The sequence below is a fragment of the Tamandua tetradactyla genome, chromosome 12 (genome assembly GCF_023851605.1).
Source record: "Tamandua tetradactyla isolate mTamTet1 chromosome 12, mTamTet1.pri, whole genome shotgun sequence".
NCBI lineage: Eukaryota > Metazoa > Chordata > Mammalia > Pilosa > Myrmecophagidae > Tamandua > Tamandua tetradactyla.
The window spans coordinates 1,683,951-1,708,003 of record NC_135338.1 but is presented as its reverse complement, the minus strand read 5'-3'; the positions used below and the strand labels follow the sequence as shown (position 1 = coordinate 1,708,003).

The window sequence follows — 24,053 nt, the reverse complement described above, 5'->3', positions numbered from 1 at the left end:
CTTTTTAATGTACCTTATTGTGTGGAAAATATCTTTAATGTGCACTGGCACCAGAGTGGATATAAAATCTAACCAGAATAAGCACACTGAAAAGAGGTATATTCCCTAAAGTCTGGATTTTTTTTCCGAGCATAACGATATATGTACAGAGTAAACCCACTCTCAGAATATTTTAAATCCTCTCAATAACTTCTTCTGTCTTCAGTTCGGTGCAAACTCCTTAACACGATCTGCTCCTATGTACCTCTGCAACCTTGCTCTGTGCATTTCTTTCCTCTGTACTCTGCACTCTGGTCATAGAAGACCTCTTTCTTTTCATCAAAACCGTCATATTCTTTCTCACCCAGAAGTCTCCGAATATGCTGTTTAAAACACTCTCCAACCTATTCGACACTCCTTTACCTTGTTAGTCACGACTCATCTTTTAGGTATGGGCTTAAATGTCACCTCTTCAGAAAGCCCTCCTCTAACTATCTCCTCCCTCAAATAGGGTAATTTCCCTTGTTTGATAGTCAAAAACAAAAGGAAAAGAAATGCTAAGGGGAAGAGACAGCAGCCCCGAGAGCTGAAGCAGAGAAATGCTGGAGTGGCTTTGATAGGCCATGTGCTCGTAAAAGTTACGAAAATATAGAAAAGAAATCAAGAGGGAGAAAGGAAAAGAGAGAAAGGACTTCAGCTGGTTCAGCTGGTAGAGGGAACAGGAAAAGCACATACACAACACTGAGTCACATTATGGGTGGAACAGTTAAGTAAAGATTTACAGACTGGAGATAAATAGCCAGAAAAAGCAAAGTTAGTAGCCATGTATTCCAACATCATTTTATTAAAAGTGGCACTTCCCCAAAATTTAAAGACAGTGTGTGATGTTATGGCTGGGAAAGCTATAATGCAAAGTTGTTGGAGGAAGCGCTGTGGAAACAAGGCTGTGAGATATGTAAAGAAGGTCGTCAGACAGCGACTCCTTGCTTTGTGTGCTTTCTCCTCCCTTTCACTACCCTTTGGCCCAGAACCCACTTTCAGGCTCCCCCCTAAGATTAGTACTTGGCTGTGGCTTGGGCGGAGGTACTTAGTGCCCTCTTGTCCCAGGACCACACTCTAAGTCCTTAAGTTCCATTGCTACTTTCCCTGTGTTACTAAAAAATATCCAAGCTTATATGACACCTCCAGTCACTTGAGTTAACTTGAGTTTCCTTTCCTTGCAATTTAAAAACAAATCCTAACAACTATCTTTAGCCCAATGCATGCTTTCCTGCGGCTCAACTGAGCACCCCAGTCATTATCCTATTGTCCTATATTATTTTTACTATAGAGCATATCACTATCTGAAGTTTGTATCATTACCTGCAATCACGTCTACACATACATATACATATATGAATATCTGCGTGTATGTTCACCGCTAGAGCCCCAAATGAAGCGGTGCAATACATAAATGCACGTCTGCTTGTTAGGTGAATGGACAAATGAAATCAATGAGGCATTTTGTCAGCATTTAAAGGATAACTTTGGGAGAAAAGGAAATTCTTCTTGGACCACCCCTGCATATTTCTGAATGTAACAACACATTTCATAAGTCAATTTAAATATATAGCCCCTTAATCACATTAAAGAGCAGAAATGTAACAATTGATCTATGGATCAGTGCTAGTAATATAACTTGATCATATACACTGACAGGTTTCCGAACATGGAAATTATATTTCTCCCCAAAAAATGATTATCTTTCTTTGCCAGGATCAGTGAGACTATCATTAAATAAATGTGCTATTATTAAACTTCATCATTAGATTTCAGTATTGAACAGGATGGGTAAATTGGTTGGAACAGTCCAGCAAGACCACATTTGAGTTCATCAAAGTTCAGTGCACTCAGAAGGACGCAGGGCACGAGACCCTGACTGCCCATAAGGCAGTGCCAGGCACCCTCTTCTCTGAGGGCAGCCCTCAAAGCTGTCTATGCAGCGGTCAACCAGAAATAACCTTTTTCGCCCCAAGAAGACAACTCAGAAGTGAGGAAATGAGACGTAGTTGGCAGGTACTTGAACCACCTTGACTTTAATTCCTTGAGAACCAAAACCGTCCCCTCAATCAGTCTGGACACCGAAAACCAAACCCATACCTTATTGTCTACATTAAGATGACTTTGTGCTATTCCCATGTCTTCAGAGCACGACTTTATTTTTCTAAGAGTCTCCTGCCCACACAGACGATTTAGATGTTTGCTACAGGAACGTTTCAAAGACCCATCAACTCTTCAGTGAATGCGTCAACAGAAAGTTTATGCCCTAAGAGTCTTTGAACGCTTTGCCTCAAAAATCTCACCTTACTTTTTCCACTAATTCTTAACCGTTGTTTCGTATCCTTTGATCCTTACCCAATCCTAATCAAGCCCTCTCCCTTAGCCACCACCCTACTCTGAAAGACCACCTTCAATCAAACTTTCCATTCTGATGTTGTCTTCCACCCTCAAAGACTGCCAAAGTTCAGCAAGCACTGCTCTACCTTACCACAGTAAGCAATAAACTCAACTCAGCTGTCCTACCAACAGATTATACTGGTAATATCTGGGAAACCAGTTTTGATAATCTCATGCTCCACAGAAGTCTTCACCTCTACAAATAATACCACAGGAATAGTTTTCAGAGACCCACAAGGGATAGGCTCAGCGTTGCCTCGTACAGGGGATGCCAAGCTATGGAGGTCTCATCACATGCTTATAGCTCATTAAAAGTCCCTCTCAATTCAAATACAATTTACTGATTAGGAGTCTTTTCTTTTTTTTTTTAACATAAGTGACAGTGCTAGAAACACAGTTGACATATTGACTTTCCATCAGTTCCCAGGGAAACCGAGAAAGGCAGTCAACCAAAGATCAAATTGCCACGCAGAAAGGAAAGAGATTTAACACTTTACCCGCAGTGTCTAATAAAATAACATGTCCTAAAGATGAAGAATCCCAATATAAGGATAAACATGTTTCTCTTGAGTGAGTTTGCGCTCTGTGAAAGCAAAGGTGATATGCTGAAATTATATGAAGTTATGAAAAGGCCAGATGGGGTTTAGAAATTCCTCCAAAGAAGAGCAATGGCATGATGTCTTCTCAAGCATGGAACAAATACCAGACAGGAAGACAATACAGAGCAATTTTTATGCAAGTATCCACAGTTAGTTTAGGGAAAAACATCTGAACCATAGACGAAAAGGTTTAAATGGTTATAGCACACAAATGACAATACATTTCTAACCTTCTTTGCCTCTATATCAGCATCATTCCCTGATGCTTAACAATAGGAAGCATTCATCTTGAATGGAGATCAATTCAGAAAAAATTTCTTTCAGATGAGCAACAACATCAAATAAAGGAACCTCATTGCTTTTTACTTTCTATCCTTCCAGGGCTAATTTCTTCTGTTAGACAGACTGTTTTATCTCGGTAAGAAATTCACGTATAAGAAGATGGTTCTGAAACCAAATGTTTCAAATATGAGGAGAATGTCTATTTTTAAATCTGTGTATTTTACAAACCGTGATAACATTCTTCATGGCCAACCCTAACAGGATTTAAACCTAAAACTACAGACCCAGTGTTCCAATGTGGAACCTGGAGGCTCCCTCTTAGCCAAGCTCCTCTTCCCCAAACCCTTTCCACCTTCCTTCCTCACCCCGATCCCCCTTTTATTCACACACATGTATAATCTGTGAGCAAATTTTTCTCTCACATTTAGAAGGAAAGCATTTCAGTCCAGTGACTGTGTCTTTGTTCATCTTTGTATTCATTTGTCCGCAATCCTTTGCACTCTAGTGGGAGATTCCAGCTTGGGGACCTAAATCCTAATGTAATCCCTAAGCATGTCCAGAACGCTGGCGATACACATCATCAGGCTAAAAGATCATTTGCAAAAGAGAGTGCAAATATTCATGGAAAAGGACTCACTCACGAGAGGTGAACATGGCGTCCAAACACTAATACCCGATTGTCTACAAAGTAGAGAAGCTTGGAACATGCAAATATTGCCCCCGGCCCTGCCTTTCCCAGGGTTCAAAGAAGGTATATTCGGGAAACACAATAAGCCTCAATGCCTCACTGATTTCAATAAAAATATCTATAGTAAAGCAGTGATGGGGCAGGCACTGCAGTAGGCACTGCAAGTACATGATAACTGAGGAAGGCAGGGTCTCTCTCCACCATGGGAAAACACACAGTCTTCTTCTGATTTCTCCAGAAACAAACACAGGGCTCAAACCTTCATCAGGTTCTAAAGATCTTTGTTGGATTTGACGTGAAGTAGAAGAAGTAAAGAATGCCAACAGGCTCTCCCACACACCTTCCTTTGAGATTAGTAGGTAAACCACTCATTTAATTCTCAATGAAATATATAAATGATCTTAATTATTTGATCGCTAGGTTTGTTTAAGCACTTTCTTGCACAAAGAAGAACTGGGAAATAGATTGGGCTTAACAAAACTGCAGCTAAAGTTCTTTAAAGCAGGTTATTAAGGAATCTAATAAGTCCTAAATAGAAAATAAAATTGCCCCAGAAATAATATACAAAGATCCTATTACAGTAAAGGTCTTACGCTCCTTACAAAATTAGATTAAAAATACATTGCTTAGGGTGGGCCACAGTGGCTCAGTGGCAGAGTTCTCGCCTGCCATGCTGGAGACCCGGGTTCGGTTCCCAGTGCCTGCCATGCAAAAAAAAAAAAAAAAAAAAAATACATTGCTTAAGACTCAGTACTGGCATGCCATTCTCAACCGGGCAAACACACTAAGAAGAAAAGTCAACCCAATTCCAAGGAGGATTTGGCGGTGTTCCTATGGATTTAATAAGATTAAAACTCAGAAAAACTGAAACAGGAAAATTATGTAATTCCTACCTATACAATTCAAAACACTATTTTAAATTATCTGTATGTTTTAATAAAACAGATAAAAAGTGACGGCAACCTGATGTTTAAATTGTATTAACATTCTATTCTCGGTAAAGGGTCTAAAATGGCAAAAAGGGAACAAAGTGGTTCCAGGCTGATAAAAGTCACTAAAACCCACAAGCACAATCAGTCTGATTTCAAATTCTTGTTTTGATTATAAGATCAGAAATAAAAATTTGCACATAAACAGCTAAAACAAAAAACATGGGGCAGTTGATGAGCCTGTCACAAAATAATAATTTAGAAAATTATTTTCAATAAACTCTTCTGAAAATTAAAAGCATTTGTACAGTTTCAGTTAGCAGTCACTGGTCCATTCATTTCACTTCCTGAGGCATTGCATAAGTGATCTTTTTCCCCATTTCATTTTGGCCTGACCCAAGTCATCACATTCACCAACTTACTTGTTGTCATCTAAATTCCCTGTCTATCATGTGTCCTCAGTCTTCCTATAATACTGAATTGGGCATTATCTGCAGCTGCCCATTTTTCTCTAATAATATATTATTTAGTTCCACTAATCTCCCAGAAAGCAAATTCTCTAGACCTCACAGAACTGATCCAAATGCACACTACAAAGGAGTTTGATCCTATTTCCTAGACTCTCAGTGACAACACATTTTCAATCTGTTTATGGTTTCTAGGAAATTTGTATTCCATCTTTTCAGACAGAATACTTGGTTTAATGGACTCTGTCTTCTCTCTTAAAGAAGTATATATCCAGTTCCTAAATTTCCAGTAAATCGAATTCCCTTCTGAGAGCGTTTCGGCTCAGACACTCTTATAAGCAGTGTTATTAAGTCCTGGAACTCATTCTGCGCCACACCGTGTTAAGGATGAGGCTGAGATTTTCAGACACACACTCTCTCCTATTCCCAAGCCACCCACTAGCACACTTCCACATTTGTAAGTTCCATTTTGTTTTATGTCAATGTTCAATTACTGAAGTCTCGCCAACACGTCGCTGCTCCAGGTGAATCACCAAGATGCATTAACAGCAAGGAAAGAGGTCCAAGGAGATCTAGCCACATTCTTTGTCATCGCAGGACTTACAATGAAGCCAAGGAAACAAACACACAAATGAAATAAGAGCACACCCTCAGACGTGCAGAATTCTACAAGCAAAATTCATTCATATTTCTTGTCCTGTTTATTCCTTCTAATGGCCTCTGATGAAGGTAAGGCAAGCATTTCTTCTCTTTTTACACAGACATGGAGACTGAGACCCAGAGTAACTTTCCCAAAGTCTCACAACACACCCTACAGGAAACACGGATCCCAAGGTCACCTGGCCATCGGGACAGTGCTCTTGAACACACATAAAGCAACAGAAGAAAAATCATTTTAAATATATTAAACATGCATGTATGCCCATACACAGAGATGGGATACAGTAAGGGTGTTACTGGAGTTGCAGGGATAATGCAGGAGGAATAATGAGAGAGCTATGCTCCGGAGAGCTGGGTACTCTATAACAGAGGGGAAGGGCCAGTGCTGAGAAGCAGAACCACAGAGAAGGCCAAGGATGCCTACAACAGTGCAAGCAAAGAAACCGGTAAACTTGTGAAAAAGTCTAAATAATACCTGACAGTAAGATAGACCAGTAGGACTACTAACTAAAAAGGCAAGTTAAAAACAATGCAGGACCAAAATCATGCTTTTATGCCTACAGTCTAAATAACTGCAATCTTACTACATTAATCTTAATATATTAATCCATTTAGTAAGTAAAATACAAATATTGCTTATTGTCCTGTTTTCATAAGATTAGCATTTTCAAAATCACCTCCTCACTCTTCTCCAGAGGGTAAATAGGAAAGAAATAGTCTTTTAAAAGCTTGATGTAGGAGGAATCCAAACTTAGAGAACAAATTACTGTGATGTCTTTTTGTCCAATTACACGATCAATGTAAAAATACAGTGTCTACACGTGACTTTTGGGGAACTGATCTAAGAAAAGTATCATAAAATTGATTGAATGTTCAAATTTTACAAGTAAAAAATCACCAAAGAAAATTTCAACATACCTCCCAACACATACAACAGAACAACAGCAGTGTAATGGGGGATCTTCCATCTGCCAGTACACGATATAGAACAGTCTTTAGGGAAATTAAGTTAGTAATATTAGCCTTACGAGCACATTTTAAAAACAGATCCTCTATACACCGACTCATTTACATATTGTTAGTTGGGATCATTGGCTGCATCTTATTAGCTTGGCCCAGCAAATTGAAAATCACCCACTAGGAAGTTAGAAGCTAAGAAGCCCTGGATGGGTAGTCTTTTAGAATACACTCAAGTTTTAAGTATCTCTAATTGTACAGATAACACTGAATGAGCAGAACCATGAATTAGACCAGACGCCAGAGCACATCCAATTCAGTATCTACCCTCAAATGTACTCAAGACAAAATGTAACGCAAAAACTATAAGAAATAAACCAAAGCAGTAGAAATTTAAGAATTGCTTTGGTCTTCCATAAAACCTTCCTTATCTTTACCCAACTCCAGTGTTGTAACCACACCTGGAGAGGAGGAGTCAAAAGATCCCTAACGCACAGGGTTTTAAAAGACTGCAGTTTCTCATAGGAAATATATCTTAGTTCATCACCTTTCAATTAATTATCTAGTTTGCAAACTGCATTTGACTCCAGCTGATGCTGCTTTTCTCCTCTTTCCCTGTTCCAACCACAACTGCCACCTGTCTTCAGGCCATTTTCCTGGTGATGAGCATTTTCCACCAGAAATCAAGAAAAAGCAGTGAATGAAAATTAATCTAAAGTAGCCAACTACGATAATTTATGATATGTTTAGTAGGGTGAAAGCTGAAAGGCTAAAAAGAAGTTTGGGTTGTCCCTGGACTCCTTTTTTTCCTACTGTTTTCAAAACCCATAACCCACAGGATCGAAAACAGAAAAAGAGAAAGAAAACTCACCTCGTCCACATTTTCAAAGGCATTGATGATGTCATAAGGTAAACAAGACAGCAGATCGATCACAAACCAAGTTTTCAGATAGTTCATCCGTATGAGCTTGGGGTCCGAAATGACCTCTCCACCAGGCCCCACGAAAGTCGTGTGGAAGTTCAGGACAATGTCCACCAGGAAGATGACGTCCACAACGCTGTCCAGCACCAGCCAGGCTACGTTGTTCTGTTTCGTCTTGAAGGAAACGTTGTAAGGAACCATGATGGCGGTGTAGAAGGTAAGGATTAAAATCACCCAATCCCAGGTAGTTTTAAAAGCACAATAGTGTAAAATAATGTGTGGTGGCGTCTTCGGCGCTTCTTGCTTATACTGAGGAAGGATATCTGATCCCAGCTGAAGAACCTGAGAGAGAAAATACACACGTGAAAGGCATGGACATCTCTGCACATAAATTAAAACTTGGCGATGGTCAGCCCACAGTCCATTTATCCTGACCCTTGGTTTGAAGGCCAGCCATGCTCTGTAACTTCGCCACGTCCTTTTCCTGAGTTGTACCAAAGTTTGTTCAAAGGAAGTTGCCCCATGTCCTATTACTCTACGGGGGTCGATGTGTCTGCTGGTCTGCCTGCCTTTCTCTGCAGCAGCCAGCACTGATCCACAGCATGCTGGACGTCCCCTCTGGGAGTGCCCTCTCCAGGCTCACTGTGCAAACCCGCCTAGAATCACACGTTTCTCACTGACTGCGAAAAGTTATTTGGGTGACTCACTCTCATCCACGCCTCATGCATATTTAGCACCTCAGGGAGCACGCCTTTGATTCTGCGTCCTGCTGAACTCCAGGACCCCGTTATTGGGGATCCTTGCTTTTGAGTGCAACTCAGCAAGTCCCTAGTGACTGATGGAGAGGGATGAGCAGATGGTAAATGCTATAGGTCTTATTTCCTTTTCTCCCTTCCATCAGGGCTTCAGGAATACCGTGTTTCCTGCACAGATGCAAAGAAACATGCTCAAAACTCAGGTTTGCTTGTCCATACCTCTTTGACAAATGCAAGTGTTTTAGTGAGAGGCTATCCAAAACCTTTCTTATTTTGACTAGTTCTAATCAGAGTAAAAGACAAAGAAGAAAAGCAAAACACAGAGCAAGAGTATAGGTTTGTGCAGACCTGAGCAAAGGTAACAAATACAGAACTTAATGATGTCTCTGGCATCTTTTAGAGAGAAGGAACCCGGAAATTGTGAAGAAGGAATTGAACGAAAAAGCTAGAGAACTCTGCTTCATGCCATCAGTGACACCAGGGCTGAGTAATCCCATGTGTTAAGGAGTTCGGTAAACGGGGTAGAGTTTTTTAAATAATGTTTTCCAGAAACTTTGCCCATTTTATGCATTCAATTACTCCATGTCTCAGGGATTCCCGGGACCAAGAAGACAGGAGCAAAGACAGTCACATCAGAGAATCAGAAATGCACTGAATATTGAATAGAGGAATAGATACAAACAGAAATATCCTTCAGCAAATGCCTCACATACCACAAAGTAAAACATACCAGCATCTTTTAAAACTTGGGAGAAAGTTATCCTAAAAAGTTTCTCTCATCCAAAAACTTAAGCAACTGAAAACTAAGTGTGTCATGTCCATTATCGCTCATCTGAAATGTGAAAAAAAAAAAAAATGTCACTGGTATTCTCTTAAGTTGTGGGTTTTAACTGTAGTTTTTAGTTTTATGATTAGGAGAAATATTCATGAAAATTTTTATGCATTCACCCACACTATCAGTGCCCCAGCTTTATTTCTCTCATAAGGTCTTAAAATGTGTAGCAGCCATTACTGAAATTCCTTTTCCTACTCGAAGGTAAGCTTCATGTTAGAGGAGGAGTATTGTATGTACAGAATCACACACAGTCATGGCTTCTCTTTCACAATTCAGCCGCTGGTCTATCAATTCCAATTTCACTATGCTAAAGAGGAAAATCCCTTCACATTCAATGTTGATATTTTACCATCTATGTCTACACACTCTACAGTTTGAGCACAAAGAACTCAGACGTGGAAAATAAGAATCAACTCAGTGTCACGGCTGCATTATGGGGGCCCTAGGTATTTTTTTTCCTTCGTATTTTCCTTCCTCCATTAAAAAAAGTTAAAAAGTATTTTTAAGAGTGCACTGGTACAGAAATGAGTATGTCAATATTATGCAGTTAAATATTTTCATCAGGGTTCTTTTTTTCCTTTGCTGTTAAAGGCCCAAACATTACTTGGACCTCTAAAAGCATACTGGGTGCTGGGCACTGTGCTTACCTGCTAAGGCTTAAGTCAGCTCTGCCCAGTTCCCTAGACTGCTGGAAGACATCTCCTCTAGAAATGCAATGGGATCATCCCCGAGTTAAGGATTTCCTAAATTTGGCTACATATTAGAATCATCTGGGGAGGTTTTATAAAATATGGTATACTCATACCCAGACTCCAGAGCATTATTAAATTGGTCATGCATGAGTTCCCAGAGAATATACATACTTGCAAAACTTTTCCGGGCAATTATAAAATGAGCCCAAGGTGAGATGCTTTGTCTCACATTTCTTTTGACGTTCAGGACCCAATTCTTTAGACAGTGACTTGTAACTGAAAAGCATTAGATGAGAAGGAAAAGAGGGAAGAGGGATGGGAGGAGAAGGAAGGGGAGAAGAGAAGGAGAATTGCAACAAAAAAAGCTAGTGTTTTTTTTTGTTTTTTTGTTTGTTTGTTTAGCTCAGTCCCTGGAGCTCTTTTATAATTCAGTGATTAAAAACTCCTAGCTTTCACTGTTATTTCATTTGCACTTCCAAAATTCTATACTTTAGGAGGAGGGGAGATAAAATCACATTTTCAGAAGTATTTTTGTACTGATTCAGCTATACCCTTCCTCCGAAGACCTAAGAGCATTGACTTCAATGGAGACAGAATTACTGATGTGGTATTGGTGCATATATTTATATTTCCTGGCATAAAAGTGAAAAGCTGAAAGCAATCAATAGGATGCCAATACAGGTGGAAACTTAATGAACTGCCTATAGGAAGAAGAGAACCTTTAAAACTAGAGACTGACTCCAAATCTGGGGGTCCAGGAGGAATTGAAATAATAGTCTATGTATCATAAAGAAAAATGAAAGTCTGTAATTCCATAACAATACTAGACATCACAGTTCAGCAAATTTTAAGACCCTTAGAGAACAATTGAAAAAATAACACTGTTCTGATAACTTACTGTTTCTTTGGGACTGGTCTTTGGAGATCTAAGAACATACAGTACAGGAGCATGGATTTTCAGTCTCTGCTGAAAACTTTATTATTTCTGCACATTGTATGAAATCAAGCCTAAGATCTGAAGAAAGTAAGTTTTGCATTTGAATTTGGTTTGTGGATTAGTGATGAAGAATAAAGAAACTGGGCGGGCCGCGGTGGCTCAGCGGACAAGAGTGCTTGCCTGCCGTGCCGGAGGACCCCGGTTCGATTCCCGGCCCCAGCCCATGTAAAAAACAAGCAAACAAACAAAATATAATAAAACAAGAAAATGTTTAAAAATGTTTCCCGTTCTTCCTCCCTTCCTTCCTTCCATCCTTCCTTCCTTCTCTGTCTTTCCTTCCTTTCCTCCCTCTCTCTAAAAAAAAAAAAAAAAAAAAGAATAAAGAAACTAACAATAATCAAAAAGAAATGCAAAGAATCAGATGGGACAAAAACAGGAAAAAAAGTTCTTCCAAAAAAGAAAACAAATAACAAATATTATTGAAAAAGGAAACTGTGTCTGTCTGCTGTCAATCTTGTGTTAACTGCATATCATTTTTTAGAATATGGTGATTATTACCAGTTAATATTTAATTATGTTCAAGTCTTATTTTTGTCTTTTAAAACATGTCTATACCTAAAAGTAGTATACCCTCCTTGAGCTAACAATGCTATTTAGAGCAGAAAGCCATAATAAGTCCCTCTTGTAGCTATGTTCTAAGAACTTCAGAATCCTCCAAACTCAGGGGATCGTACTTAATTTCTCTATCCCTCTCCAAACCAGACTTAATATTTACAATTAGTTAAGAAAGTTATTCTGATGCACTCAACTCACCAAGAGGGTGAGATTTCTCTTTTTCTCCTTTAATAAGTTCCCTCAGAAGGGTCTGTGAATACCCACTAAGTTCTAAGCATATTGTGGTACGTTAGTTAACTTTTTGGCATCTATCATAGTAAAGCAAATGATGATTACAGAAGACATGTGAACAACAAAGCTTTAAGCTGCCTTGGGGTTCTGTCCTCATTCATGACTCTTTGCTCTCTCTATACTCCCTCTGGGTGACAATGTGTGGCCCTATGGCTTTAACGGGCACATCTGTGAGCACGACAGCTAAATCTATAACTCAAACCCAAACATCTCTCTGGAGGTCCAGATCCACTGATTCACTGCCCCGGGGCCTCTCTGCTCTGACGGAGTCTTAGTAACCAACAGTACCATCTACCTACTTGCCCAAACCCAAAACACGGAAGTTGTCCTTGACCCCTCTGTCTTGTTTCACACTCAATCCTAATCTAGCAGCAAATACGTTGATTCTAATGCCCACTTTGGCTACCCTACTTAAAGCATGGTCATTCTATCTGAACGACTGCAAGGACTTCCTCACCGATTTCCTCACCTCCCCCATCCCATAAGCTACGAGGTCGAGCAGGCATTCTTAATCTTTTTTTTGTGCACTGTAGATTTCTTTGGAAATCTGGTGAAATCTATGGTCTCCTTCTCAGAATAATGTTTTGAAATAAACATAATAAAAACACGGCATTACCAAGGAAACCACTTGGGATCAAAAATGGGACCCATGTGCCTGTGAGAGTTTCTCTAAAACATAAAGATGACCATGTCACTCCCCCAGCACACGAGACTGGGGCTCTCACCAGAACCACTGTCTCACTAAAGGCTGCCCTAAGTCTCCCCTTTCTTTCCTGACTCCAACCACGCTGACATCCCAAAGTCATTGTACTCTCACAACCATAAAAACATGGTTAGCTCATATTTCTCCTTCCGAATTCACGCAGCTCAGATATCACCTCACTCAGGCAGCCTTTCCTGGAGCCAGAAGTCTGGATAAATGCTCTGCACGTGCTCCCACTGAATCTTGTCATAATATTTATCTCATTCTGTTGCCAGTTTCCTCTACTGGACCTTTAGCTCCTACATGACAAGGGACAATTTCTTATTCATCTTTCATCCTTCACAGAGTGCCGAGTACAGAGCAAACCTCAGTAACTGTTTTCTGCATACGTCAATGGATGTATGAGTGAATTCCCTCTCATTTACTCAGTGAGGCCAGGAACTACTTTCCCACTTCAAAACCAGGAGAGAATAATTAGAAATATTTGGGATTCCACATTTTCACGAAGGAAAAATAAGTTAGCAGGTAAATGTTTGTAAAATAATAGCCGTAAATATCTATGTTCAATCATTTGGGGGGGGAAGGTACCACCACCATCTTAGGAAGTAGAGTTATTCTCACACTTACTTCAGCTAATCTTGAATGTTTGTGGACCACCTCTGTTTTATTCATTGGCGTGAGCTGCTGCAAAACACTTCGGCTATTTGTCAAAGCCCGTGTCAATCGGGCAAATTTTGTCCAACCTTAAAAATAAGGAAAGAAAGGCTCAGTCTTTCGCACATAATGAAAATGGAATCCAACAATCCTGCTAATATTCAAAGGATCACAGCAATGGCATAACAACCAGAACTAATGAAAAGCAGCAGTCTAAATCATTTTATTCCTACATACTCTAACAGAATATATTTGAGATATGGCTATAAAATAATCTATAATTTTATGAGTGACCTTTGTGTTTTGCTCATATAGTGTCTATGACCAAAGCAGCCAGCTGTGCACAAATTTCTGTTCTCCTTTGCTTTGCAATAAGCTTGTCACTGAGAATTATTTCTTATTCATTCATGAATGAGTGAACACATTTCCCACCCTTCCTTGTTTCCACCTAGGTGTCCTTGTATCTATGATGTGTGTCACGTCCATGCCAATTTTAACAAATATCACATAATACTGGGCACGTCACACACTTCTACTTTCCTCATAACACAGAAAATGTTCTCTCTTTTATAAACAACTGCCTTGTGTAGTATCTAAACATCCTAGAAATGTCTAGTATCCTTAACAAATATTTTGTGAAACAGCAGTAACTTTGGGGAAAGGGAATGTGAATGTAATGGGACAGGAATTTCTCCAGGGGCTTCTGTCATTGTTAAAACCATTTATTGTGAGGAAATGTCAATGACAAAACTACCTATACTCTACTCCTGTCTCAAATTTCCTTTCTTCAGACATCTTAAAAAGCTCTGATCTCATTAAAGATCCCATTAAGAATTAGCATTTGGTAACTTCTACAATATTACTCTTCACCAGGGTATTTGCCACACAACCCTTAAATATTAAAAAAATCATAATTCAAAGGAAAGACTTTAACATTAATGATGAAATTTCAGACAATATAACAGCCAATGAAGGTGGAACTCTGGGGACACCAACCTAATAGCTTTCAAAACATACTGGATAGATGTTGCCATGCTCTAATTTTAAGGCTTTGTACACTTAAAATTTTATTTAAGATTTTTTATTTAAGCTTTTATTCTCCCCAAATGCAATGCTCTCTACAGTATCCAAAAAGTGAAATGGAACAGACATAAATTGGCATCAACTGATATAAGGCCCTTTTCTCTTACTCATTAATGGGCCCCAACCTAGTAACTAGAATAAAAAATATTAGGCTCTGGGGACTGAATTCAACCCTATGTACTAGAGAAACGAAGAAACACCAGGTATCTAAGAAGTCAACCTCTGACATAAAATACCAACAAGAATCTGTATCACCAAACGAGACCTCTGCGTGCTAGACTTTGTATCTAATTGATCATTGGCCACCTCAACTAAAATATCTGACAAGCACCTGAAACTAAATACAGATCACATCGTCCCATTTTCCCTCTTAACCGCACCCTGTGCCCTTCATGGAATCCTTGTCTTGGTGAACAGTCCCACGATTTTTCCAGCTACCCAAATCAGAAACTTGAAGTGTACCTTCCTCCTTCACTCTTACCTTCACACACATCCAGCCACCTCCAAGCTTAAAGACTATTATGTATCACTATCTCTTTAACTGAACCTCTTTTCCCTACTATGTCAGGAACTATAGCATCATCTTTCACCCGTTAGGTGACAGCATCCTAAAGACTCAACTCCCAGCCTGCTCTCCAACCACTTACTCCCCAAGACTCTCCACATTGCTGACAAAGATTTCAAAGCACAAATACGGCCTGTGCTTCCCTATTCCAAACCCCCCACCAGCTCACTGGAGGTCTTTAGGATAATATTTAATCTCTGCTTGATATACAGGTCCTCCAGGGAACCCCAAAGGTTCACTCTGCATCCATCTCCTGCCACTTCCTCACATACATTCTGTCTTCTAGCCCTACTAAAATCAATAGAAAATTAAAATTCAAAACTAAACTTAAATACACTAGAAATTCTCTGAACACCTTGTAATGTGTCATGCGTCCATCTTTGCACACGTTATAGTCACTATGCCAGCCAGGATGCCTTTTCCCTCCCCTGTCCATCTAGCTAACACTTACTATTGCCTCCAGACTCAGTTCAGGTAGGACAACCTTCTGGAGGCTTCTCCGACTTGCCCGTAAGAGAGAGACGCCCTCGCTGTGCACAGAAAATACACATGCCTCATCTGGCACCAGCAATGCTGCGAGGCAGTAGTTGACTGACAGGTCAATCATTCCCAGTAAACTAATATTCATCCCTCCATATCCAGCATCTGGCCCAAGGCCAGGCAGAAAACAGGCCATTGATAAATAAAAATGAAATTCTAATTCTGAAGTTCAGATTTTAGGGCAGGCAATAGTGGCTCAGCAGGCAAGTTCTCACCTACCATGCTGGAGACCCAGGTTCGATTCCTGGTGCCCACCCGTGCAAAAAAAAAGCAGATTTTAAAATAAGTCTCATTTTGTTTTACTATCACTGGGTTTTGATTTGGCTTTGCTTTGTTGGAATAAATTCGAGAGGGCGTGTTTATATGATAGTAACTATGTTGGCAACAGATATATTAAAATAATACCTGCTGATCATTTCCCTTTTTATTTACATTAACTGAATATTATAAATGCACTGAATATTTCTAGAGCCATCCAAGTCATCCTTGTAACCACTAGAGGTCTATATTTCTAATTTAGTAATGCTGCACCCCTTAATATAACTAAGTAAAGGATTAGAGAGACCCATTTTCATTTTCCATGAACAATAAGGTTTATTCAGATAATAAGTTTTAAAAATAAAAGGCAGAATTTAAGGAATAAACTCAATGACAAACAGAAAAATACACATATCAAATAGCACGTGTTCTCTCATTTCCTAGGATTGTGCAGTAAATGTGTTAGGAAGGAGAAATATGACAAGGAAAGCTTATTGCCATGCTCTAATTTTCAATTTGAAGCATCATGAGCACATATTACCGAATTTCTAGACAAGGAAGCAGTAGTTACTAATCTAAATATGAAAGTTTTATTAAACGTATCTGGAGGTGTATGTGGGTGCAACTTACTGTACACACGAAGTCAATACAGTGAAGGAATAATCTATCCCTTTACCTTATTTTAGATTCCTAAACAAACAAACGAAAAATTTAAACTGAAAATGAAACATACATTTTTCTCCATGGATAAAGGACTGCATTGATCAAATAGCAGAAAGAAAAATGCAACATTAATTCATCATTCTAAGAGTGTTTTCGCACAGCGTAGTCTGCGTGAGATTACCCTTTAACGCAGACGAAAAGGAACTTTACTACATGATGTGACTTTAAAGAACCAGATCTTACTCTTTCTGCCCCTGGTTGTCTAGTACTGTGAGTGGAGCACAGAGGACAACGGGTAAGTTTTTGTTGAATGAATGCTAAAAGTTAAAGTAGGAATCAACACAGCATCAGGTTATATTTAGATAAAATTAAAGTATAAAGAAGGAAATATTCTTAGCTCCTTGATATTAGCACAGCATCAAGGTGCATGGCATTGTGAGCGAAATTAATTAGCAGCGCTGAATTATATATGCGAATGTGGTTAAACGGGGAAATTTTAGATTGCATAACTGTTATTATAATAAATTGTTTTTAAAAACCATAGGTCTGTGCAACACAAACAGGGAAGTCCAAAGTAAACCAGGGACCATGGTTAGTAGCACAATCATGAAACAATCTTCTATAGATTGCAACAAATGGACCACACTAACACAAGGTGGTAATAATAAGGGGGTATGTAGGAACTCGGTATTTCCGCATGATCCTTCTGTGAATCTACAATGTCTCTAATGAAATATATACACATATGAAGGAAAATGTTTAGCTCTTAGCAGGTATTAGGATAACTCATTTATCTTCTTGAAGAAACAGGCATTTGCTCCTTCCTTACCACTGATGAACACTCAAGTGGTTCCTAGATTTCCACTATTACAAACAATGCCGCAGTGTATTTCTTTATGCCTGTCTCTGTGCTCTTGAACACATGCGGAATAATTTAGCCCATGTTAATTAGCTAAATTAGTTCATTTGTTCTCTCACCAACCCCCACTGCTAAGTCAAACTTTGAAAAAGTGAACAGCCACACTTTTGAGGTCAGAGAAAAAAGATGCATCAGCAGTTCTAACTTTTCCCAGCAATACATTTACTGCTCTCACCTTTACAGAGACCTAACTTGTGTGACTGATTGTTCAGCAGAATCTGCTAATGTTACTTAGAGGTGGTCGATATGGGGCGATGTGAAAAGACAACTGAATACGAAGAGCCTAATTCCTGCTCTGTAAGGTGTTCATGGCATCACAAGAACATTTGTTCTCCTAAAAGCTCAGATGCCAATTCCTTCTTAATAAAACATTAGTTTAGCTCTATTGGGTTGCAATTAACCTCTGTATCATGGATTGCCTAATCTTAAAAACAAAAGGAAGTCGCGGAGGAAGTCAAATCAATCTAGGACACTGCAACACAAGATTTTAATCTGTAAGAAAAAAGCTTAGGTAAACGATTACACTGTTGGACAAAGAGACTAAATGGTATAATCACTCATATTCCACCTGTTATTTCCTCTCTGGAGAAAGCCAGTGACTTCTCAAAAGAGAAGAATATTTGCTGCTATTTTTATTCTACAGGTATCTGGCAGGAGGTGGGGGGTTCTCAATTCTGGCAGAAAGGGAGCATAGCTATTTGGCACGGGATATTTCACATGGTAAGAATGTTGGCAGTTTTAGCATCTGGCTGAAAACACACTACAGTATAAATGGACAGCGGCTTGGCCATCAGTTTTAGAATCATATGGATAATCAACAGAGTGGATTTCTTGGCTGTGTTACTAGAAGTGATGTATCAGGTACCATTGACTGATTATCTGAACAACAGTTCCAAGACTTCAATACCAGAATTGAACGATAACAGGGACACTCTGCCTCCTTCAACTATTATCAGGAAATTTATTTGGTGTGAAAGTTCAATTTTATCTGAATTAGAGTGTTCTCAAGTGGTGCTTAGCTTTTGTAGGGAAAAAGGAAAGTAAGGGATTAAGCCCCAGCAAAGTTCCATCAGAAAGGATGAGGCAGCATGAGACGATGGAAAGATCATGGGGTCTGAAGTCAGTCAGACACCAAGTGTCAGGATCTTCAACACTAAAATGGAGATAATAATACTAATTTGCAGAATTATAGGAATGAATGATAATGAATACAAAGTTTCTGGCACATATTAATTATGCCATCAAAACTGGTTTCCTTCCCATTCAATGATTTTTGCAACCAACCATCCGTCATGGTATAATTTAAAGGTATTGCTGACATCACCCAGTGCCATTTAGTCTGAAGGCAAAAATCAATTCAGAATGAAATTCTGGTGTTCCCAGTATTCATTGTGAGGAAGGGTTGCTCTCGAATTAGTTGGGTGCCATCAAACCAACAATCCCAGGTAGTACAGTTACTATCCCAGATAGGATTTAGAAATGAAATTCAGAATTATTCAGTTTATTCAAAGCACTTGCAAACTTATGTCTGAGTTTCTTGGTAAAAATACCCAAATAAGTAGAAAGTGAATGATGTCAATCCAACCCGTTTTGGCAGAGCCTCAGAGGACTTAGATCATTGAACCAGTCACTGGCCCCTTCAAACATTAAAAAGCCCTTCTCCAGAATATACCTTGACAGGTACGGAATCAAGTATTTGTTCTGAATTCTAAGACACTTTCCTGTAAACAGGACAGAAATTTTATTACCTGAGTATTTCCTTAAATTTTTGCAAACATCTTCAACTCCCTGACCCTTAGGCTTCTTTTTCTTCTCAGTTTACCCACCTGACCAAATCCAACTCTAGTTAAATCCAACACTCCGCCCACCTGCGCACCCACATTCCTTCGACTGAACATGGATGGAGTGAAACACTGACTGCGCCCGTGGACCTTCGTGAAATTCACGGCTGCTCTCCTCAAGACGGCCTGAGTGCTGCCCGGCCACCTGTCGTACTTCTCTAGCCCACTTCCCGCCCCACTCTGTTAGGCAGACATTTCCACCTCTCCGCTCACACAGGCAGCACCTCATCTTCTTCCCCATCTCACTCTTAGTCGATAACCATGTTTCCTAGTTTTACGGAGGAAATAAGAGCAATCAGAAGACAGCTTCCACCATATATTTACCTGATTGTCTTCCCCCGCAGTACAATGTGAAGGAAGGGAATTTGAACCTCTAACACCTAAAAAAAATACCACACTAAACAGTGTGCCGAATCAGCATTTTTTGGATGGAAAAATATTAGCATTTTTGGATGTGTGAAATATTTCTACAAGAGTCATAAAAAGACTCACAGTAAGTAACTCTGGTGCCCAAGGCTGAATCAAAAACAAATCTATTATGTCCAAGATCCAAATCATTTTGACATTATGGTGTTTTCATGAAATCTCATCTCCTGTAACCCAAAAGTTCCATGTTCCCCTTTACTTAATAAGTTAAAGAATATAGTGCTGCAACAAAGTTTTAAAACACACTTTCCTATACTGCTAGCTCCAGAGGTGCGGTGGGATGACTACTTAATGGCATAAATATTTTATTTCTATTGAATTTTTCATTAAGTTTACAGCTCCCATGAATAATAGAAAATGGCTCAAATACACCATTCATAGTTACATTATACAATGTTTTTTCAGTAATCTATTATATATTGGGAAGGTATGGAAGAGTCTTAAAATAAAAGTTTATTTTAAAAAGCTCATCCTCCATAAATTCTAGTGCTGGAAAGACACACTTTACACTAACACTTTTCATCACAATGTGGTTTGATTTTCCTTATGAATTCTAACAGGCATGACTAATCAAACTCATGGTTCAAAAATCAAGAGGTCCTAGTTGCATGGAGGTAGTGAAATATCATTGTGGGGATGGATTGAGTGTTCAAAAGGAACCATGGCTGACAAACAGCTCCGTGAGTCTGATGTGGGGATGCAAAGAGATGGAGATGGTGGGCAGATAAATGGAGAGGCATTAATTGGACAAATAAAAGTCAGCCCTTCAGTATTTGTACCTTTCTCCTGGCAGTAAAATGCTGCCAGTTTTCGGTTTCCATTTATAGAATACTTAATTAGTGACATCCCGGCACTGTTCAGCAGGTCACAATCACAAACAAAGGACTGTACTTTACTTGGCCGATTTCTGCTGTGCCATGAAATCACGTCAAAATAAACGAGAGAAAGCAAAGCTCATCTAACACCCCGCTGTCTGGGAACACTACCATAAATTTCCACCAGAAATTCCTCTCTCCCTCCTCCTCAGTCACACAGTTTGGGGGGCCCTGCCTATCTCATGCCATTCAATCTTCCTTTGCCCCATGGATTGGGGTTCCATGCCTATGCCAGCCCAGAAGTGAACAGAAAATGAGACATAAAGAGACAACAACTGAGGTTCCTGGGAGAAAGGAGCTTCCTTTTTCGATCACGGGCAGGAATGGGCGCGTAACTTGCAGGGCCTAGTACAAAATGAAGATATGCAGTCCCTCGTTCAAAGAGCATTATGAATTTCAAGAAGACAACAGCATAGCGTTAACCAAGCACAGCCCCTCTGAGTCGGCCCCTGGGCACTGGCTGCCCACCAACGCAACCAGGTCTGCCTACAGGCCTTCTATGCGAAATTTCCTCAGTCCTGAAACATTCTGCTTTCTCCAAAAGACCCTATTTAGTGGTTGGTATTCTAATATGGAGCTAAATTTGGTATACAGATCTTTTACTTAGGCTTTTTAAACCTACAATCCTAAGTGAGATGGGTCTTTATTGAAAATGTCTAATCGAAATGTTTGCTGCTATTATTATATACATACATATACATATATTTTTAGCTATCCTTGCCAAATTTTGAGATAAAGGCTATGTTGGCTGGAGTAATTAAGAAGATTTTCATCTTTCTATATCTGTAAACAATTTAAATATCTTGGGCTTTGTTTAGCAGTGACTTGAAGAGATAACACTCACTTGGGCTCAGTGATTTAGAAGAAATGATTTTATTTAAGAACAATTTCCCTATGTTTACTGATCTATATAGGCTTTCCACCTCTTAATTCAAATTTGAAAATTCACACTTTCCCCCCAAATCATCCATTTCTTCAATTTTCTAATTTATCTAGAGTTTACAGCACATTCCCTTATAATTTTTCATCTCCTTTATGTCACTAATTTCTAAAACTGCATTTGTCTTTATTTATCGCTTTCTTCATTAATTAGTTTTCCCCAAAGTTTCTTACTTTATTGGTATTTTCAAAGAATGAGATCTTCAAGTAATAAATACATACTAATAGGTCTGTTACTTTTTTTTTTAGAATAATCTGTATTTATTTTATCCACTTTTTTGGCTATGTCTTTTTTTTATTGTGAAAAATAATATATGTAAAAAAAGCAATAAATCTCAAAGCACACTGTAACACTTGGTTATAGAACAGATTTCAGAGTTTGGTACAGGTGGCAGTGTCACAATTTTAGGTTTTTTCTTCTAGCTGCTTGAAGACATTGGAGAGTAAAAGAAATATTAATGTAAAGATTCAGCCATTATACTCATTTGTTAAATCCTATCTTTTCTGTTAAAACTGTACCTTCACCTCTGATCTTTGTCCCAATCTTTAGGGGTTTTTGGACTCTGCCCATTCTAGTTTTCTCGTGTTGGGAAGGGCTGTTGAGAATATGGGATGGGGGATGGAACTAGCTGATGTTCTGGGGAGGCTGGCCCCTCCGGGTTTCAGGATTTTTCTGGCCTAGGAACCATCTGGAGGTTGTAGGTTTCTGGAAAGTAATCCTAGTGCAGGGAACCTTGGTAGAGTTTCAGATAAAGCCCTCAGTGTTCCTTAGGGTTGGCAAATCATGACACGTAGCAATACTGAGCTGAAGTTTGCCTAAGAGTAGCCTCCAAAGTGGCCTCTCGGCTCCATCTGAACTCTCTCAGCCACTGACACGTTCTGTGTAACGATCCTTTTCCCCTTTTTGGTCAGGGAGGCATTGGTGAGCTACGGTGCCAGGGCCTGGCTCATCCTCCAAAAACACGTTTGTCCTTATGTTCTTTTGTTTTCATCCTTAACTTGTTTACCTTACGTCTGTTTTTCGGTTTTGTTTTTTCTTTTTAATCAGCTGGGCAATTTATGTGTTTCCTTCCTTGTAAAACTGTAAAAGCATGTAATGCTGAACTGTTCTCAGTATAGAGCACTGGCATGCAATGTTTTTATTGTCATCAATTTTCATAACTAGTATGTGCTCGTGGTTTGATTTTTCTCTTTGGCCTAAGAGTTACACAGGTAATGTTCAGTGGTGATGGCTGCTTTAAATTTTTTAAGTAGTTGGTAAAATAAATTTTTATCTGCTTGCTTTGCTTATCTATTCAGTATTAACATACAGGCTTATTGCTTGCAGTGAGAGAAATATGGCCTTTCTAATTTCTTCTTTTCAGGAATGTACTGACATTTTCTTAGTGGCCTAATATGTGAATAAGTTTTGAAAATGCTCATGGTGAAGTAGAGAATTTGATACTTTCCTCTTAAATGAAGTTTACTGAATTATATTTTTCATAATTTCTAGTTTATTTTTTGACATTTAACCCATCGAAGTACAGCTAATTATATTAAAATTTCTCACTTTTATTTTGCCTATATCTCATTATTTCTAAAGTTTTCATTCTTATACATTTCAATGTAATGTCTTTACACATCTAAAGATTCATGATGATCACAGCATCACTGCAAATTGTTAAAGGTTGTAACAATTTGCAATTATGTATTGGTCCCAAGTAATGTCTACTGACTAGACTACTTTGTCTAGTTAAAGCTATAACCCAGGCTTTCTTTTTTATTTTATTTTGTTTTAATTTTCTGATACATATTTGCCATTTTTAAATTTGTAAATTTTTTTGCATCCCATTGTTTTAAGTAGGTAGCTGAAACTGATAATTGATTGCTTAAGGGTCTTTGTATTTTCCTAAGATAGTTTTGCTTTTGACCTAACTGTCAATTAATATGTTTGGTACACTTCTGTTTTCTTCTGATTATACTGCTTGTGTTTTGCCAAATAGGCTGTGTTTTCTTTTAACAATTTGAAAAGTATACCTATCCTGTCTTTAATTTTAAAATTAGGTACTTTTAAATTTTCTGAAAGCATTTTTGAACTCAAATAGTCAAGACTAAAACATGATCTTTCTGTGGGGCAGTATTGCTTAGGGGTGTTTTGTTTTGTTTTTTTTCTAATTCTTGAGCTGGATGGGTAATTTGTTTTCTTTCTGCCTTGTAAAATTATAAAAATATCAGACATCACTAAGTTTCTGCTCTGGAGAGTTATGGAATCCAACTGCATATACATTTATTTTATTTATTTAGTGGTTTGAATACATTGGTTTTCTGCTTATCTATTGTAGTGGTTAAAAACAGACAATACTGTTTGGGTTCAAATTCTAACTTTAACACTTATTAACTGCATAACTTGAAAAATTATTCAACTTTCTGAATCAATTTCCTCATCTGAAAAAATAAAGATAATAATAGTACTTGCCTTATGAGGTTGAGAGAAATAAATTACAATATGCATGCAAGTACTTAGAGCATGCCAGGCACAAAGTAGTCTCTTGGTAATTATTTTT

General features: G+C 38.7%; 1 protein-coding gene across 2 annotated transcripts in view; it reads right to left on the bottom strand.

Moving 5' to 3' along the window:
* KCNH5 (potassium voltage-gated channel subfamily H member 5) overlaps positions 1 to 24,053 on the bottom strand; it is a 315,910-nt gene that overhangs the window by 245,969 nt on the left and 45,888 nt on the right. For both annotated transcript variants that reach the window (XM_077122436.1, XM_077122437.1), the window contains exons 5-6: positions 13,375 to 13,490; positions 7,869 to 8,261 (exon numbers count right to left, since the gene is read on the bottom strand). In XM_077122436.1, the coding sequence (XP_076978551.1) occupies positions 7,869 to 8,261; positions 13,375 to 13,490 (509 nt within the window). The remainder of the gene's footprint in view (positions 1 to 7,868; positions 8,262 to 13,374; positions 13,491 to 24,053) is intronic.